Consider the following 21,155-nt stretch of genomic DNA (forward strand, 5'->3'; position numbering starts at 1 on the left):
ACTCTCCACTAGCAAAAAGATTACCACTCGCTGAAGGCTCAGATGATGGTTAGCATATTTTAGCAATACAGTATTTTTTAATTAAGGTATGTACATTTTTTAGACATTATGTTATTGCACATGTAATAGACTACAGTAATAACTTTTATATGCACTGGAAAACCAAAAATTTTGTGTTACTCACTTTACTGTGATATTCACTTTATTGTGGTGGTATGGAACCCAACCTGCAACATCTCCAAGGTATGTCTGTATATAACATTTTTTCACCAAAGAACATGAGCAGGAATGTTCTTAGCAACACTATTTATAATAGCTCCACACTGGTAATTACCTAAAAGTCTATCAACAGTAGAATGGAGAAATAAATTATGGTATATTTACACAATGGATACTATACAGCAACGAGGATGAATGGACCACAATTATATAGAATATGAATAAATCTCACAAATATAATGTTGACCAAAGAATCCAACAACAAAAGAGTATATATTGCATGGCTGCATTTATATAAAATTCAAAAACAGGCAAAACTAATGTATAGTGTTGGAAGTCAGGATGGGGGTCAACCTTGATGAGGGATAGTGACTTGAAGCAGGCATATGGGGAGCTTCTAGGATGCTGAAAATGTTTCTTGATTGGGGTGATGATTACACAGATGTGTTCATTTTGTGAAAAGTTATTGAGCTGTACACTTATGATTCTGCATTTTTCTGTATAAGTGTTATTTCTGTAATGTGTTTTTTAAAAAGGATGGGTGGGACTTCCCTGATGGTGCAGTGGTTGAGAGTCCGCCTGCCGATGCAGGGGACACGGGTTTGTGCCCTGGTCCGGGAGGATCCCACGTGCCGCGGAGCGGCTGGGCCTGTGGGCCATGGCCTCTGGGCCTGCGCGTCAGGAGCCTGTGCTCTGCAACAGGAGAGGCCACAGCAGTGGGAGGCCCACGTACCGCAAAAAACAAAAACAAAAACAAATAAAAAGGATGGGTGGAGGGCCTGGATGATATTATAGTTGGTGATATTATGCCATTGACTGAGGAATCTGACTGATCTTCCAATTCTTTGCATATGACTTCCAGAAAACAAAACAAAACAAAAAGGTAATAACTAGTAGAACAGAAGTTGGAAGTAAACCTTTCAACTGATACATAGAGAAAGTGGGTGGAAGAAGCGATGTACAACGAAATACATTTCTTTGATTGAGTACTCTTTCTTCTTCTGCCTTGGTTCTCTATTAAAGTTCAATAATGTTGGGAGTAGTAATAAACTATGATGTTAGATAACAATGAATTTATTGATCACTTTCAAAGAAGAGATTATGGTGCCTTTACTCAGACTGCATCAATTCTCAGCTCCTTTAGGAATAGAGCCCACTATCCTGGAATGCTGAAATGGGCAATGAGAAAGAGAAACTCATTTTAGCTGTTCTTTTCCAAAGGTATCTTCCAACCCCTCTGTCAACATTGACCCAGACAACTACGTTGAAGTGAATGATTTCATCACCCAGATACCCTCTAAAGTGCAGATACAAGATATTACTATGGAGTTACACTGCCCACTGTGTAATGATTGGTTTTGTGATCCACTGATGCTAAGCTGTGGCCACAACTTCTGTCAGTCTTGTATCCAAAACTTTTGGAAGCAGCAAGCACAAGAAACATTCTGTCCTGAGTGTAAGATGCTATGTCAATACAGCAACTGTACATTTAACCTTGTACTGGAGAAGCTGGTAGAGAAGATTAAGAAGCTACCCCTATTCAAGGGCCATCCACAGTGCCCAGAGCACGGAGAGAACCTGAAACTGTTCAGTAAGCCAGACAGGAAACTGATATGCTTTCAATGCAAAGATGTTCGATTGTCTGTGGGGCAGTCTAACGAATTCCTGCAGATCTCTGATGCTGTCCGTTTCTTCATGGTGGGTGAGCCCTGGGTTTTGAGCAATCTTGAGCAATTCCTTAGGAAGGCTGGGAAAAATCTTTTGTTGGACTTCTTCTCTCTTCCAACACCACCCCTTTATTCAGATGATTACTAGAAAGCTCAGAGTGCTCAAAAAATACAATATATCTTGCAAAGTTCTTTTTCTATAGTTGCCAATTATAGGAAAGCAGTGAAGGAGCTCTGGTCTACTCCCTCAGTCAATCAAATATTTACCCAAACCCTGCCACGACAGCATTCTACTAGACACTGTACAGAATATGGACATATAAGATACTGCTTTTGTTATAAAAGTCTTGAAATTTAGTCCAGTTTAAAATGAATAAAACAACCAAAGCAATATAAGATAGTCTACTGTTGTGAGCTAAATTTTTGTCACATTTGTAATTCACAAATATTTAGAATTTCAGAGGAGATTAGAGAAAACTGAAATAGTCAGGGGAGGCATGGTGAAAGAAAGCTTGAACTGGAAAATTATTTGAATTTGGATGGGCAGAAGGAAGAAATGAGTGTTTTAAGTGAGAACAATGCAAGTAAAAGTATAGAGAGTGAGAACAATGTAACTAGAGCAGAAAATATATAGAGCTCTGTTATCTTCTTCAAACCCCTGAAGTTAGCTAATAAGAGGATAAAACTAAGTTTTTCTGCTGCTTGTAATTTTCTTCACAATTTTTGGAAGAGACAGGAATTACGATACAGGCTAAAGGAGACTTTTGTAACAAGAGCTTGCTTTTTTTACCCCTGACACCCTGGGGCTTTGGGGGAGATGGCCCTTTATCTCTCAATTACCTTGTGTTAATTCTACATGGTATTCCCAGGAGGAGCTTACTATCCATCAGGGTCAACTGGAGGCAACCCTGAAGGAACTTCAGTCCCTGAGGAACATGCAGAAAGATGCTATTGCTGCTCACAAGGTGAGGAGCAGGGTAGAGGGGTTATGAGATACAACCGGAATATACCCTCCTTGTAACTTCAGCTATGTGAGTGGAAAGGTACCTTTACATACCAGGCACCTTTGAACCCAGGTCTCTCAGATTGCTGGCTTTTCTCATCTGATTTGATCTTTCCTAGCTTCCCTAAAACTAAATAAAACTATTGCTTATACTTTCAACTTCACAGGAGGTTAATGGTTAGAGACTTGGCAAATCAGTTCCTAGGTTGGGGGAATAAACTGGGAGTTCTGTTTCTTCATTAATTATTCTGTAGAGGGGTATCTTCTCTGGCATTTGGCATCTGGAAGAAGAAATATGTACAATGAGGGAAAGAAGAAGGATAGATGGAAATGATGTCTCAAGAGAATCTTGTTCTTGTTGTAAGAGTTCCTAGTTCAGCTATTACAGTCAACATCATTCATTCAACAAATATTTATTGAGTGGGTCAGGTATTATACTAGACACTATATTCCTACCATGGTGGGAGATAGATGTTAATTAAACAATCCCACCAATAACAATAAAACAACAACTGTGGTAACTACTATAAATGAAAATATAGGGTATATTAGAGCATATAAATGGAGAACCTAATCTAGACTGGGTGTTCTTTGAAGAAGCCACTTATTAAAAATTGAGAATTGAAAGGATAAGTGTTATCCTTAGCCAAGTGAACTGGGTCAGGTGAATATGAAGGAAATTGCCTGGAAAATGTTCTGTGAAGAGGAAAGAGCATACGGAAAAGTTCTGAGACAGGAAGTTAGTTGTTATGTTAAACAGAGAGAAGGCCAATTAAGCTGGATCATGGTAAGCAAGATGAGACTGAAAAGGCAGATATGGGGCCAATCATGTAGGCCCTTGTAGATAATGTTAGGAATTTTGAACTTCATCCAAGGAATAATGAGAAGTCATTAAAGGGTTTAAATAGGACATGGCTTCATCTCATTTGGAAAGCATCAGTCTGGTGGCTATGTGGACTATGGATTGGAGAAAGACAATGACAAGGATAATGGTTAGCAGAGGGCTGCGGCAGTGATCCCAGAGAATGATGATGGCTTGGACTAGAAAGGCAGTAGAGATCAAAAGAAATAAATAGCTTCAGCATATGCTTTGGAAATAAAAATTACCTGCATGTGGGGATTGATTAGATGTGAGAGGTGAGTGATGATATCAAACAGACAGTTGGATATAGGAATCTGGAGCTCAGAAGTTGCACTAGGATGAAAATAAGAAGTCAGCATATAGATTGTATTTAAAGTTGTGAAAGGAGAGGCTATTACCTAGAAAGAGAGTGTAGAATGAGAAGGGGAAAGAGCCCCAGGAAGAATATCAAGTAATCTAATATTTAGAGCTTGGTTAGAGGAGACAGAACCAACAAATAAGACTGAGAGATAGTGGTGAAATAGGTAAAAGGAAAAATGGAAAAGTCTGACCTAGAGGACAGGGAGAGTTAAGACTATTTTAAGAGTGCAATTATAATGACTGACCATAGAATGTAAGCTGGATAATAGGGGACACGAAGAGAGAGAAGTTGATGAATGGAAATGAAGGGGTCAATAAACAGGATGTTTCAATGAGACCCAATAATTGTTGCAATAGGGGTTCCTGAGTAACTGAGCATAAAAAGTAATTTTAGAGATGGTACAATTGCTGGGGATGATAAAATCCTCAATGTGACTAAAAGAACGAGTAGATAAAGGTAAAAATCACTAGAAATGATGATGAGGAACTGAGAAGCCAGGATGTCAGATGGCGTACCCATGAGGATGTTGAGGTCACCTAAGAAAAGAGATGCCAGTGTAGCAGTTATCAATTTCAGTGCTTCAGACATTGCCCATCTCTTGCTTTTTCTATATTGTCCTGGCAGCAGGAATGGCATCTCCCCTAGTTCTCATTTCTTAAAAAAGGACAGTTCTTCCAGCCTCATATGGACCCAGTCTAACAGAATCACTTGGTAGATATTGGTTTGTACTTCTGGATAAAAGGGAATTATCATTCATTTAAAAATGTTTGATTAACCCCATGGTCTTATTTAATATGGCATTGGTTACCACCTCAGTACTGTAATAGGAACCTAGGATGACTTTTGACTATTTCGTGCTGAACTATTAAACTAGCTGGGAAAGACAGAGTAAGTCTCCCAAAGGGTTCCTTTTCGTACAGTTGAATGTTGATAGTCAGCCATTTGCATGCATTTTTCTGTTATAATGTTTCCCAAGTTGTATGAGTGTTAGTGGTGTGGGCCCCCATCCTCAAGTGTCAATCTCAGTAACTACCATCGTGATGATCATGGAGTTTTCCAGGAAAACAAGCTACATCTGCAGCAACACATCTCCTCAGAGTTTCTAAAGCTGCATCAGTTCCTGCACAGCAAAGAAAAGGACGCTTTAAATGAGCTCCGAGAAGAGGGGAAAGCCTTGAATGAGGAGATGGAGCTGAATCTGAGCCACATTCAAGAACAGTGCCTCCTAGCCAGGGAGATGTTGGTGAGCATCCAGGCACGGATGGAACAGCAGAACTCCTTCGACTTTCTCAAAGTGAGACTCCATACCAACATGACTATGGGTACAATAGAGGGGGAAAGAGGGTTGGAAACGGTGTAGAAGCAGATTTTCCCCTCCAGGAGGGTAAAAAAACTGCTGTAGTGCTTTTAAGATTCCTTGGGAGAAAAGCAGGAGGCTGCTTTTACCTTATACTCAGTTGAAAGCTTTACTTTCACACTCCTAGAAAAGAAGATAATAAAATGCCATTAAAACCAGCATGTTTTAATATTTCTCCATAAAGAAATTTGAAGCTTTATTTCTCAAAAGTAAGAATGTTGCCAAAAAGTTGTATCTTTTACTGGCTCTCAGCAATCATAAATTGACCTGTTTGAAAAGCTTTTGGTCAATTTTTGCTTCCTCACGCTTCACCTCTAAAGTGGCATTGGTTACTACCTCAGTGATCAGAAGCTTGATTAGCCAGAGTAAGGAAAAGTGGCCTTGGGGTTGGAATACCTACTGTGTTTTTCTCCTGAGACTATGTGGCAGTGTAGGCAAAAATAGCTTAACCTTAATTTCTTTCTGTTCCCTGTTCCTTGTTCCCTGTAAAAGGGAACTCTAGAAAATCAGAGCAAAGTAAGCCAGTTTATCCTGGGATAGATGAAGGATGAAGATCAGAAAAGGCATATGGAGGATGAGAGGAGTTGGTGGCAATGGGATGGGGACCATCTGCATAGGATCACAGTTTTGACCATCAAATTCTGGTGGTGGCCAGTATGACCAAAGAAATTTCTGGAGCTGATGAACAGGCATCTAACCTTTCTATTTCTCCTTTCCTCTCCTAGGACATCACACCTCTCTTGGATAGGTAAGTGTTTCCCTGTGGTATTAATACCCTTCCTTCAGTCCCTGGAGGATGTCTAAGAATAAATGATTTATGTCCCCTGCAGCTTGGAGCAAGGAATGAGGGTGCTGACACCCAGAGAGCTTATCTCCAGAAAGCTGAACCCAGGCCTGTTCAAAGGTCCCATCCAGTATATGATGTGGAGGGAAATGCAGTCCACTCTTTCTCCAGGTATCAGTGGGTAGTAGTTATTTGTTCCTGGGGCTCCCACTTTATGTTTCATCTGTGGGATGTCTTCTGTGGCCCTAAATAGTACATTAGAGTCTGGACAGAGGGAGGGGTGAAGTTTAGCCAAAAGAAGGCTAGTTGGTACGACTGAATTTCTTCTCTTACCGTCATCTAAGAATTTATGACTCTGTACTGGTAAACAGAGTCTGATGTCCGAATTACTTCTCAGCCTACCATTTTGTTTGACTGTTCTATCAAATGTGACAACCAATATTTTAATGTTTTTCTAAAACAGTTATGTAACTCCCTGAGGCATCTCTGCCCTGGAGGAGGAGGTTACTGTACATACTCATCGTGTGTATGAATACAGTTCCTCTTGTGCTTGACGTTTATAACATGGAGTTATCTCATCTTAGGAGACTGTTTAGAGATCTATAAAAATCATTACAGAAATAAAGCTCTAAATAAAGTTTTTTATAGACTTCATATAGACTCATTATTATTTGTAGTTACTGATTTAATGAAAATCACCAATCTATCCCTGTTAATTTTTCCAGGTAACTGACACTGAAAAAAAAACAGTACTGAGGTAAAATTAACACAGAATAAAATTCACCAACTGTAAAGTACAATTTGATGAGTGTGACAAATGTATACACTTATGTAAACATCTCCAAAATCAAGATATAGAAAATTTCTGTCATCCCAGAAAGTTCCCGCATACCCCTTTGCAGTCAATCCTTTTCTTCTAGCCTCAGCCACTGACACTCACTGATCTACTTTATTTCACTTTAGTTGTCTTTTCTAAAATCTCATATAAGTGGAACCATACATTATGTAGTCTTTTCTGTTTGGCTTTTTTCACTTAGCAAAATGCTTTTTGAGATTCACCTATGTTGTTGCATGTATCAATCACTGTATTTTATGGATACATCACAATTCGCTTATTCATTCACCAACTGATGGACGTTTGGGTAGTTTCTAGTTTATGGCTAGTACGAATAAACTTGCCTGAACATTTGTTTACAAATCTTTGTGTTTTCACTTCTTTAGGGTAAATATCTCGTGATGGGATTGCTAGGTTGTATGTTAGGTATATGCTTAACTATAAGAAACTATCACATTTTTTTTCTTAAGTGGTGGTACCGTCTTAATTCCCACCTCCAGTGAATGAGAGTCCTGTTTTCTCCAAATCCTTGCTAAAACTTGATAATGTCGATCTTTTTGATTTTTTTAACTCCATCAAAAAAGATATTTTAGGGGGCTTCCTTGGTGGCGCAGTGGTTGAGAGTCCGCCTGCCGATGCAGGGGACACGGGAGACGGGTTCGTGCCCCGGTCTGGGAAGATCCCACATGCCGTGGAGCGGCTGGGCCCATAAGCCATGGCCGCTGAGCCTGGGCGTCCAAAGCCTGTGCTCCGCAACAGGAGAGGCCACAACAGTGAGAGGCCCACGTATCACAAAAAAAAAAAAAAAAAAAAAAGATATTTTATTAAAGTTCCCAAAACAAATTTGAGAAGTTACGCTGCGTTTAAATTGAAAAAGGCCAAGTTAAAATATGGAAATAAAGTTTTCATTTGGTGGAAGCTGAAACTAATGTATACATTCTAATCAAAGATCTATCCCATGTGACATTTTTTGTTTTTAAGAGTCTACCAGGCCAAACCCTTCACTGCCTTTACTGCCTTTGCTTTGCTTTCCCCCTTTCTTTCTTTCGCTTTGCCTCCAGCTTCTTTTTTTTCCCTCCCTTTGGCCTCTGGTTCATCCATATGGAGTACTGTCCACGCTGATCTAGAAGACTCTTTTTGTTTCTCTTAATATCAATCTCCATTTTTATGTCACTTTTTTCATCTTTCACTACATATTGGGTTTTCTCTTGACAATGTTTGGATACCACCACAGTTTTATTTTACCTTATTTTTTTGAAAGATATATTCCCTCATATAGAATTCTGGGTTAATGGACTTCTTTTCACTAATATAAAAAGTCACTCCATTGTTTTCTTACTTGTATAGTTTCTGATGAGATGTCTATTATCATTTTTATATTCATTTCTCTGTATGTACTATCTCTTTTCTCCTTGTAAGATTTACGTTTTTTGTCACTTGTTTCCACCAGTTTGATTATGCTGGATCTTGGTATGTTTTCTTTTTATTTATTTAGTTTGTGGTTCATTGAGTTTCTTGGATCAATGGGTTTATTGTTTTCACCAAGTTTGGGAAAATGTCAGCTATTATTTCTTCAAGAGCTTTTTTTACCTATCCACCTTTTCTTCTCTCCTTCTGGAACTCTAATTTTACATATGTCAGACCACCTAAAATTGTCTCACTTGTCATTGATGTTCAGCATTTTTTAGCCTTTTTTCTTTCTGTGCTTCATTTTGAATAGCTTCTCTTGCTATTCATGTTCTCTCATTTTTTTTTTTTTTTTTCCTGCGGTACGCGGGCCTCTCACTGCTGTGGCCTCTCTCGTTGCGGAGCACAAGCTCCAGACGCGCAGGCTCAGCGGCCATGGCTCACAGGCCCAGCCGCTCTGCGGCATTTGGGATCTTCCCAGACGGGGGCACAAACCCATGTCCCCTGCATCGGCAGGCGGACTCTCAACCACTGAGCCACCAGGGAAGCCCAGTTCTCTCATCTTTTCACCTGCACTGTCTAATCTTCTGTTAATCCTGTTCAAAGTGTTTTTCATTTCAGATACATTTCATTTCTTCAAAAAGTTGGGTCTTTTTATATCTTCAGTTTCTCTCCATACCATGTTATTGTTTCGTCTACATTCTCATGCAAATAGAAGATATATATAAAATAGCTGTTTTAATGTCTTTGCTAATTCCACCACTATTGTAATTTCTAACATGTTGTTATTGCGTGAGTTTTCTTGAGACTGTAGGTCATATTTTCCTGCTGCTTTGCATGGCTGGTATTTTTTTAAATTTTTAATTGACTTAATTTTTTTAGAATACTTTTAGATTTACAGAAAAATTGAAAAGATAGTACAGAGAGTTCTTGTATACCTCATTCCTAGTTTATATTATTATTATCTTATATTTAGTGTGATACATGATTTATAATTAATGAATCAATACTAATACATTACTATTAACTAAAGTCAATAGTTTCTTTAGATTTCCTTCTTTTTTTACCTAATGTCATTTTCCTATTCCAGGATCCCATCTAAGGTTTCACATTACATTTAGTTGTCATGTTTCTTTAAGCTCTTCTTGGCTGTGACAGTTTCTCAGACTTTCCTTGTTTTTTGATGACTTTGACAGTTTTGGGGAATACTGGTCATGTATTTCATAGGATGCCACATTATTGCAATTTGTCTGATGATTTTCTCATGATAAGACCAGGGTTATGAGTTATTGAGAGGAAAACCACAGAGTTAAAGTGCCATTTTCATCACATCATATCAAGCATACATACTGTCAACATAATTTACGACTGTTGATGTTGGCTTTAATCACCTAGCTGAGGTAGTGTTTGTCAAGTTTCTCCACTGTAAAGTTATTCCCCTCTCCCTTTTCCATACTGTATACTTTGGAAGCAAGTTACTATGTGTAGCCCACACTTAAGGAGTAGGTAGTTATGCTCCCTCCTCCTTGAGAGTGGAGTATCTACATAAATTATTTGGAATTTTGCATGAGAGATTTGTCTCTTCTGGCTGTCAAATATGATCAGTTTTACATTGCTATTTGCTGAATTTTGTTGTAATCCTTTAAGCTCTATGGATTTAACTTTGGCATTTAGTGAAGTTATTTGAAATAACTTTGTTCCTTTTGACACTTTAAGCTTTGCTGAGCCTTTAAGCTTTGTGAGAGTGGTTCAAGAGCAGCCTTTAATCTAGGGTTAACTTTGGCAATTTTCTAAGGTATTAACCTTCTGAGTACTCTGTCTGATGTTCTACATACTATAACATTTTTCCATTCTGGCTGACAGGATTGAAAACTATTCCCAGTCTTGTGTGAGCTCTAGAAATTATTAGGCCTACTGCTTTCTGGAGATTTTCTCTCTGGACTTAGTGAGTTTCACCGCATGCATGTGGCAATATTCAGCCACAGCCTTGAGGGAATCCCTTTGTAGATGTTTGAAAGTCTATGTACAGCTCCCTCCTCTGTGTTACTCTACCCTGCAAATTCTAGCTGTCTCAGGATCACAGTGTTTTTCTTCTGGTATTCTTTGCCTGTAAAATCAAATTTCACTTTTAGCAATCATTTAAAGCACAAACTGATTTTTTTCTTTTTGGTACAACTTTACATTTAAGAAAATCAAATGGGATTTATTTAATAGATGGCTATTTTAATAATAATGTACCATGGTCAAACGCTGGTAAAATATACTTTATACTTCTTATTTCTAGGCCTTTGCTTATTCTGCAGATTCATATTTTCTTCTTTCCTGCCTTATAAATGAGGCTGTTGCTTTAGGATAGGGGCTGATACTTTTTCTGTAAAGGGTCAGACAGTAAATATTTTAGGCTTTTTGGGCTGTTTGGTCTTTGTTGAAAGTACTTAACTATGCCATTGCAGTGAAAAAGCAACCATGGACAATATGGCTTTTCATGTATTCCAGGGTAGGGAATTGTTTAACTTAAAATATTTTAATATATTTCCTTTAGTTTTGTGTGTATTAGTAAAATATCACCAAAGTTCACTCATTCATTCAACACACTCTTCTAGAGGGCCTACTACATGCTAAGCATTAAGTTGGGCTCCAAGGATATGGAAATAAAAGACAGTTTCTGCTCCTCAGGAAAGGCTAGAAGACCAAGTTAGAGTCTATAGCAACCCTCTAGGTGAAACATTATTAAGATGTAAGCCAGAGGCATGGGAATGGGAATGGAAAATAAAGAATAGATTCTGGAGACAGAATTCCTGGAGCTGAAATATACAGGACAGTAACTGGTGGTAAGAGATAGAGAAAGGTGATGTCAAGGATGGAAATAAAGGAGATGCAGATTTTGGAGGGTGCTGATGAGTTCCGTTTTGGCCATGTTGTGTTGACCTACAGGACAACTGAGTGAATATATTCAAATGGGTAATTATTCTAACTGGAGCTTAGGAGAGAGGCCAGAGCTGGAATAATCAATATAGAGTGGGGGTAGCTGAAGCTATTCATGTAAATGAGATTTCCTAAGGAAACTGAGAACATACAGTCAAAGAGAGAGCATGTTATAGAGAATAACAACAGATGAAGGTCAATGAAGCCTCAGAAGAGACTGAGGAATTCTGGCAACAGAAATAAAAGAAAAACCAGGAAATGAAGTCCACATGGAATCTAAAACAAAGAGACTGTCAAAGAGAAGGGAATGGTCATTCACGCCAAATGCGAAGATCAATTTAGAAAATGACTGGAAAAGAGATATTTTAAACCACAACTGGTGACTTTGGCAAGGCCAATTTCAAAAGAGTGGAATGAGTAGAAGTTATTGTGTAGGGTTCAGGAGTAATTTGGAATGAGGCAGTAATGAAGTGAATAGATCACTCATTTGAGAAGTTTCACTAAGAAGGGAAGATGTATGAATGGAAAACATGCTGAAGGGAAGTAGCCTGTAGAAAGGCAGAAATCAACAGTATAAGAAAGGGAATAATTGGTGGAAGTAGGGAAGAGTGAGAGCTACAGCAGAGAGAGGTATTGGCTTTCCACAGTTTCCTCTGAAACTGGAAAGGAGATAAAGATGGTAGAAGTGAACAATTCTGTGGGGTGGGGTTTGCAGTATGAGTGGGAAGAATTGAGGGATTCCTATAAGATGTACTGTAGCTTCTCTGTGAAACAGGAGATGAAGTCTTCTGCCTGGGAGTGAGAAGGGAAGTGGTGGAATAGGGGTTTGAGGTGGGAGTGGAAGGTTTGAAATTGCTGTTGTGAGGAATTGGAGAGGATCTGATTTGGGAAATATAAGAGTTCTGGGCAGTGCTGATGGCCAAGCATAGAGTGGAAATAATGAATTTGTAGTGGTACCTGTATGCACAATTTTGTGATTTTCCTCCTGCAATGGTCAGGAATTGGGGTGTTAATTTGAATAGTTGAATAAATCCAAGGTTAGAGAGTTGCATGGCAGATGCTGCAGAAATAGCATAAGAGGATAAAAGTGTTGAGGCTATTGACAACAAAGCTATCACTGCTAACTGTTTAGGGAAGGATTTTAAGCCAGGAAGGAAAGAGAGATAATAAAGAGAGGTAGGGGACCAGAGATGTTAATGAAGTCAAGTAATGGTTGTAGGGAGAGATGAGAGTGAGAAAGCTCAAAAAATAAAGAGTATGGCATATCTGAATTGAAGATTTTAGAGAATGAATAGTTCCTGATGACTACAAGATCCAGAATATAGTCATTGATATGGACAGCTTGGATGTAATGGAGTCAAAAGTCACCAGCAGTAAAGTCAAGGACATGCAAGAATAGAAGAGTAGCTGTATATAAAAGATAGTAAAATCACTTGAGATGATGGGCTGGATTTGGGGTAGAGAAGTAAGGTTAACCCAAAGTGCAGGGGGTATAACCAGGAACTTTGTACATAATAGCATCAAATAGAGATAGCGGGAAATATGAAATGGAATGACAAGAGTCTCAAATGAAGAGTGATGTTTTTACATGAGGATGAGGAGTAGAGTATGGGTCTGGAAGTAGCAGTGGTGGCAACCTGATCTCTGGCATCTGAATTTAGAAAATGAATAGTCTCATGAACTTCTGGAAGCTGTTTTTTAGTTAGTTTGTTTTTTTGGAAGAACCAGCCAGATTTATGTTAAATTAAGGAGGTGATGAGAGAATTCTGTAAACTGAGGATACAGGAGAGATAATTAGGGAGGTAGTTCTAAAGGGCAGAGTGGAAAGGGTTGGGTGAGAACAGTGGAAGGATGGGTGAAGGCAGAGCAGGTAAAGAACAGAAGAGTGGGGATAAAAGTACAGTAGAGAATAAATCATTAGAGGACTCTACATTCTGGGCATTTATGCCAAGGATAACAGGAATATGAAGCATGGTGAAATTAATTAGTGTCAAGGTTTCAAATGGAACTCTAATTGAAGTTTGTTTATTTGTTTAACAAATAGTTACTTGAATACCTAGGAACAGTTCCAAATTTTGAAGATATATGAGGAAACAAAACAGATATGGTCCCTGCCCTTCTAGAGACTACACTCCAGTGGAAGAGACAATGAACAAGTAAATAATTTCACATAGTGATAACTACTGTGAAGAAAACAAAGCATGGCATACTCAGTAAATAATTATTCATGAGAGAAAATAAAGCAGGATAAGAGTACAAACAGCGATAGACAGATGAACATGCTATTTTAGATAGAATGGCCAGAGAAAACCTCTCTGAGCAAACAGTCCCCTCTCCCTATGTTTTACTGTGGACATTTCTAAACATACTGAAAAGTTTAAAGACTTTTACAATGAACACTCCTACACCTACCTAGATTCTATCATTAACATTTTATTGAACTTGCATGAATAAAGTCCTGAATGATGTGAAGGAGTGAACATATGGGGAAAGAGTGTTTAGGGACAAGGAAAGAAAAGTGTAAAGTCTCTGAAGTAGGAATGAGCTTAGTATGTTCAAGGAACAGCCAAAAGGCAAAGGTGGGTGGACCAAACTAAATGGGGCGAGGGGGTGGTAAGTGGTGGGAAATGAGGTCAGAGAAGTGGGTAAATCATGTATGTCTTGTTTGCTCTGTAAGGACTCTGGATTTTACCTTGGGTGATGGGAAGCATAAGTGCATTTTGAGTAGGAGAACTGGATGATCTCATTCATGTTATGGGCAGAATAGGCTGCAGATAGGCAAGAGTGGAAACAGAACAGTTAAAAAGCTATTGCAGTAGTTCGAAGCCAGTGGTATTTGTGGAAGTTATCTGTCTATATATTCTGAGTAGGCTCAGAATATATTTTAAATGTGGAGCTGACAGAACTTACTGTTGGATTGAACATGGCATAAGAAGAAAAGCGGGGATGCAAAGCTGACTCCTAGGAATCCTCAAAACCAAGGCCGGCTGAGCTAGCTGGAGGTGTCAGAGGTTTGGTGATGAGAGCAGACTGTGGTTCTTAAAAGGTTGGCAGGAATTCTTTATGATACCTCCAAAGAAATCCTAGTTCTCATACTGGAAAAAGTAACAACCCAAAGTGGATGAGGATCTGTGTGAGAGAGAAGATTCAGCCTATATGGGAACTTTTCAGGATTCTTCAAAGCCTCTTGTTAGAAAGAAAAAATCCTTGGGATGATGGAAAAGATTCAAGCTTTTCTGAGAAGAGAGAGATAGACTGGATTGATCTTCCTTCCAAGTATAAGTAAATCCATTAACAACAAATGTATGCATATTTGTATCTGTGTCCATGATGTGAACATACAATAGTTTTTGTGTTTCCTGTATCAAATTTTGTGCCAAGGTTCAATTACCTCACATCTAGTATTTGTGTCACCTTCTTGCTGATATGCTTCCAATCTCTCTTCATTTAGAAATTCTTTTTTATACTGCTGCCCATTGATTTGTCTAAACCAATACTTCTCAAATTACCTGTGATAAAGGATCAGTTTTTAAAACTGATTATGTTTGTAGAATACGATATAAATTAATTACTTGAAAAAGTGGAATTAAAATAACAAAGATTACAAAGTGCAAGCCCAGTTTTTTAACAAAATCAACTGACAAAATTACTGTCAGAATTCTATGAAAGTTTCCAAGAGCTTACTCTCAATTCTGTACTATCCTGTCACAGACTGGCAACTACACAGTTTGTGAACCACATTCTGATTATCAGTGGCATCAACCATTCAAGACCTCAAAAGTTCCAGTGTCTATTAAACCAAATGTAAACTTATCACCATTGTCCTCTAAATTCTGTGCCAGTTAGCTCAGGCTCACCTGCTTCTAACGGGCAAGCCCTTATCTTCTCTCTCATGCAAGCTACTGTTTTTAACTCATTCCTTTTTTGCCTTTTTTTAGCCAAAGCATCCTGATACATCTCATAGATGTTACATCAAAACTAAAATGCTTATTGCCCTTAGAAAGCTTTCCTAGGACCCACTTACCTAATCTTTACCCTTTCAGCATTTGTATTTTCTTATATTTATTAGTACAGATTTATCTTATTTGCATTTTTTATTAGAGTATAATAATTGCTTCAGAGTAAAGTCTGATTTTTACCACAAATATAAAAATGTCTAGAATATAGCCACATGGATATCAAAACAATATAAAGTATATAAGTAATTACCTGCCTGTCTAAGAGTATATGGCATGGGGAGATAAAGCACTGATGTCTATGTGAATACTATCTATGGGAACCTGCATTCATCCCTTTTCCCCCATGCCCTGCTTTCTCTTGTTTTCTTACTAGGCCTATCTCCATTAACTCTGGACCCTAAAACTGCTCACCCAAATCTAGTGCTCTCCAAAAACCAAACCAGTGTGTGGCATGGTGACATGAAGCAGGTAATGCCTGATGATCCAGAGAGGTTTGACTCAAGTGTGGCTGTGCTGGGCTCAAAAGGCTTCACATCTGGAAGGTGGTACTGGGAAGTACAAGTAGCAAAGAAGACAAAATGGACAGTTGGAGTCGTCAGAGAATCCATCCTTCGGAAGGGCAGCTGTCCTCTAACTCCTGAGCAAGGATTCTGGCTTTTAAGACTAAGGAACCAAACTGATCTAAAGGCTCTGGATTTGCCTTCCTGTAGTATGAAACTGACTAACAATCTCAACAAGGTGGGCATATACCTGGATTATGAGGGAGGGCAGGTATCCTTCTACAATGCTAAAACTATGACCCACATTTACACCTTCAGTAGCACCTTCATGGAGAAACTTTATCCCTACTTCTGCCCTTGCCTTAATGATGGTGGAGAGAATAAAGAACCATTGCATATCTTACATCCACAGTAATTTGTCATACTATTGTACAAATTCAGAGCATTATTAAAGAGGTATTGAAATAGTTTACCAGTCTCACTGGTTTCTCTTCCCAATTTATGGGGAACTCTGGAATAATGAAAAGAGGATTCACAAATTGAATTCTGTTCTCACTGTTCTAAGTGGATTTCACTGGAGCTTTTCAAGCTGTCATTCTAACTCTCTGGGGTCTACTATGACACAGGAGCCATTCTCATGAGCATGATCATCATCCTATTATAACTGGAGCAAAATGCAACTTGAGTTTGTGATGCTCAGGAACCCTTTTAAAACATGCTCAGAAATTCTATCATACCGTCCTTATTCTCCAACATAATGACTCAATAGATTAATGTGTGCTTAATGTGTGCTCTTCTTCCTATTTAATTATCTTTTAATATACATTTTGCAATACATTTATTTTCTGGAACTTGTTACTGTAATTTAAAAAAAAACTGTTCCAGAGATTTAAAGAATAAAATGTTCTGGGCTAGTTTATACTCTTGTCTTGAATTCTCTCAAGATACTTTTTAGTCCAGCGAATCTCTGACTCTTTCTCAATCCCTTTTTCTTGCTTTACCTACCTATGGAGCACTTGTTTTTCTGTATTCAAATACATTTAAGTATTTCCATTTACTTTTGACTATATCCTTTTAGTCATTCCTGCCTATAATTTAAATACCCGTATATTTCATTGTGTCCTCTCCAATATACTCATCCTCTAGCTTGTTCCTTCTTTCTAAGCCTAAACTTCTTAGGCTTATTGATCTCAGCAGTACCCTTGATGAAACCACCCCTATTTCCCTTCCTTTGGAAGTCCCATCTAACTGGGCTTCATGCTCTATATCTGACAGGTTTTTTGGGAGAGATGGGGGGCAGGGGTGCAGTACTTAGGACCTGCAGTATGGCCCTCTAAAATTACAATTAGCACAGCTCTTTGGGCAGGATAAAAGCCCTCTATCCTATCTGTCACAGTGGGAAGGATACATACAACTACAGGTAATATTCGTGTAGTGTTGGTATATACAATATACATACATTTATAGCTGCTGATTTGGGCAAACAGCCATGACATGTTATGGCTACATTTAAGAAATTACCTTTTTTAAAAAAAAATGAATTCATTTTAACTGGAATGTAATAAGGACCTATTTTGTGCCTGGAGCCTTGCTAGATGTTTCGAAGGATATAAAAGAAGCATAAAAAGAAAAAAAAAAGGTTCATCTAGGGGGATATAAAAGAAATTCAGGTGCCTGGACCCCACCTAAGACCAATTAAATAAAAATCTCTAGCAGATGGGGCCTAGGCATTCGTAGTTTGTAAAAGCTTACTAATGTGTGGCTAGGGCAGGGAACCACTGAACTAAAGGAACATGATTTCTCTCCTTTTTTAATCTTTAAAAAAAATTCAAATGTAGAGGAAAAAATTACATATTTATATGATAACTCCCATATACTCTCCACCTACATTACCAGTTATTAACATTTTGCTACATTTTCTTAGTCTCTCTCCCCCACATCCACCCCATATGATTTTGTGTGTGAGTATAATTATTACTAATGTTATTTTTGCTGAACTACTTTAGATTAAGTTGCAGGCATTATAATTCTTATTCCTAAATACATCGGCAACTATCTTCTAAGAACCAAGGTATTCTCTTACATAATCACAGTACTAAATTATCAAATTCAGAAAATTTAACATCAACACAATACTACTTACTAGCAAATATACAGTCCATATAAATAAGTAAATAATTCTAATGGTGGGATTTTAGGCACTGTAAAATTTCAAGTAATGTGACAAAGAATTTGGGAGAAAGAAGAGGGTCTAGTTAAGCCATAGACAGAATTCTAGATAACTGATATCTAAAGTCTGTCCTTGGGGACAGACGAGTGCTACAGAGTTCAAAGAAAGGGGAGGTCAGTATTCACCAGAATAGGAGAAAATTCTAAGGAAAAGACAGATTAAGTTGGACATAATGAAAGATGAGTAGGAATGAATATAAATTCTAATCTAGATTTGGAAAATATACTTCTTAAAAATGAATGTTTTGTATTGATGGTTGCATAGCTATATAAATATACTAGAAATAAATGAACTGTAAACTTATAATGGGCAACTTTTTGAGATGTAAATTATACCACAATAAAGCTGTGTTTAAAAAAAGGGAAAGAAAAAATGAATGTTTTATTCAGATCACCAGGGGAATTAGAACAGGCCACAGGTGTATACATATTTTCCACTATCTGTAGGAGTCAACCTTAATACTTTTTCTGATATACTATCTCAGCTCTCCAGTACTTGTCTTAACACAGATGACACAAATTTTCCCCCAGTTTTCCCAGATAATTGGTTATTTTTATAATTGGTTATTCTATACTGAGTAATTTGAACAATCCCTCTACTTAGAACTCAGACTATAATTAAAGGCAGGAATTTGGGACTTCCCTGGTGGCGTGGTGGTTAAGAATCCACCTGCCAGTGCAGGGGACATGGGTTCGATCCCTGGTCCGGGAAGTTCCCACATGCCGCGGAGCAACTGAGCCTGTGCGCCACAACTACTGAGCCTGTGCTGTAGAGCCCGTGAACCACAAGCCCCCGCTCGCCGCAACTAGAGAAAGCCCACGCGCAGCAGCGAAGACCTAACGCAGTCGTAAATAAATAAATAAATAAAATAACATTTTTAAAAAGGCAGGAATTCTTCTAACGAGTATGAATTATGAAACACCAATACGGGATTTCCCTGCTAGAAATAGACTCTGAATAGTATTCACTAAGAAGCATGACTGGGGCTATCTTATATACTGTTTTCTCTCAGGCCACAGGAGATGAGGCTGATAGTAACCAAAAAATGAAGTAGAGTATAAAGAGGCCCCAGTCAGTGTGTTGGGATTCACTGAGGTGAGAACCTCAAAAGGAAAATGCCTTGTAAAATACATTCAGAAGCATGTATGCAATGTATATGTACAGTTTGGAGAATAATACGAAGAAACAAACACTCATTAATTCACCATCTAGCTTTGGAAATAGAACAGTATCAAAACCTTTGAAGGCCCCTATGTATCTCTCCCAGCCCTGAGGTAATCACTATTCTACATTTTGTGTCTGGATTTTTCTTTTTTGCAAATAATTCATAGGTATGTTTTTCCAACAAATGTATTGTTTAGTTTTTTCCATTCTACATATGTATGTATTCCTAGAAAGTATAGTATCATTACGTCTGTTCTTTGAACTTTAAATGAATGGAATCATGTTGTACGCCTTCCTTAGCTTTTTTAAAATTCAAACTTATGTTGTATTCCAGTGTATGAAAATTCAACAATTTAAACATCCAAACTACTGTTAATAGGTAAGTAGTTGGTTCTAGTTGTTTCATTTTTTTAATTGTTGCTGTTGCTATTGCTATTAGCAACAATGTTGCCATTAACATTATTGGATATGTGACCTGGTAAATGGGAGCAAGAATTCTCTAGGTTTACACCTGATAAGCACTGGTACATAGGGTATGCACATCTTCAAGTAAGTAATACTGAACAGTTGGTCAACTCTACTGTGCCAATTTACACTGCCACCAGCAGTGGGAGTTCCCATTAATCTATGTCTTTGACAATTCAGTTTTTATCAGTAAGGTGGGTACACATAATGGTATCTCCTGGTTTTAGTTTGCATTTCCCTAATTACCACTGTGGTTGAAGCATCTTTTCATAATTTTATTAACCACTTAAGTTTCCTCTTCTGTGAAATGCCTATACAGATGTTTGCCCATTTTTGCATCAGATTGTCTCTTATTGATTCATAGGGTTACTTATATGTTCTGGATACCAATCCTTTGTTGGTTATTTGCACTGCAAATATCTTCTCCTATGGCTTAATACTTGTGTCTCATTTACAAAAAAATCCTTCTCAGAGGTCAGAGAGATATTCTCCTATGTTTTATTCTACATGTTTTAAAGTTCTGCGTTTTATATTTCAATGCTTGTTCAATCAACTAGAAGTAACAAGTATAAATTTGCATGCACCTAACAACATAATTTCTGTATAGATAAAGCAGTAATTAACAATAAATTAATAAATCTACAAACAACTTAGGAGATTTTTAACATGCCTCTCTCGGTAACTGATAGAAGAATCAGACAATATGATTAACAAACTTGACTCAATGAACATATGTTAGAACAGTGTACCCAACACCTGAGAACATCCAACAGCTGCAGGGCATTCTTTGTAAACACACACAGAACACTGACCATATACTTCAGTCAGAAGGAAAATTACAACAAATGTAAAAAGATTATAATCACACAAGCTATATTCTTTGACCTTAATTCATTTAAACCAGACATCGATAACAAAATAACTAATCACATGTATTTGGAAATTTTAAAATATTTTAAATAACCCATGGATCAAAAAAACTCCTATTGGAAATCTGAAAATATTTTGAATTGAATGATAATGAAAAATGACATCTGAAAAACTGGCACACAGTTTAAAGGGAATCGATAAGTCTTATATGCACATACTAGAAAAACAAAGGATGAAAATCAGTTATCTCTTTCAAGAAATTAGAAAAAGAACAGCAATTTAAAGCCAAAAAAAAAGTAGAAGGAAATTATAAGAGCAGAAATTAAGGATATACAAAAGAAATATATGGGAGTCATATAAAAAATATCGTAAGTTTGTTCTTTGAAAAGTCTAATAAAAATGACAAACTTCGGGCTTCCCTGGTGGTGCAGTGGTTGAGAGTCCGCCTGCCGATTCAGGGGACACGGGTTCGTGCCCAGGTCCGGGAAGATCCCACATGCCGCGGAGCAGCTGGGCCCGTGAGCCATGGCTGCTGAGCCTGCGCGTC

The 21,155-nt window shown here is 37.9% G+C and overlaps 1 protein-coding gene across 1 annotated transcript; it reads left to right on the forward strand.

The window, feature by feature from the left end:
* The first annotated feature begins 1,527 nt into the window (after positions 1 to 1,527).
* TRIM69 (tripartite motif containing 69) lies at positions 1,528 to 16,314 on the forward strand. Its single transcript, XM_060168971.1, has 6 exons — positions 1,528 to 1,917; positions 2,756 to 2,851; positions 5,173 to 5,406; positions 6,195 to 6,217; positions 6,300 to 6,424; positions 15,753 to 16,314. Exons 1-6 carry the CDS (start codon positions 1,543 to 1,545, stop codon positions 16,292 to 16,294), a joined length of 1,395 nt encoding a protein of 464 aa, XP_060024954.1. The 5' UTR covers positions 1,528 to 1,542; the 3' UTR covers positions 16,295 to 16,314.
* Positions 16,315 to 21,155: the final 4,841 nt, after the last annotated feature.

This window comes from Lagenorhynchus albirostris, chromosome 1 (genome assembly GCF_949774975.1).
Source record: "Lagenorhynchus albirostris chromosome 1, mLagAlb1.1, whole genome shotgun sequence".
NCBI lineage: Eukaryota > Metazoa > Chordata > Mammalia > Artiodactyla > Delphinidae > Lagenorhynchus > Lagenorhynchus albirostris.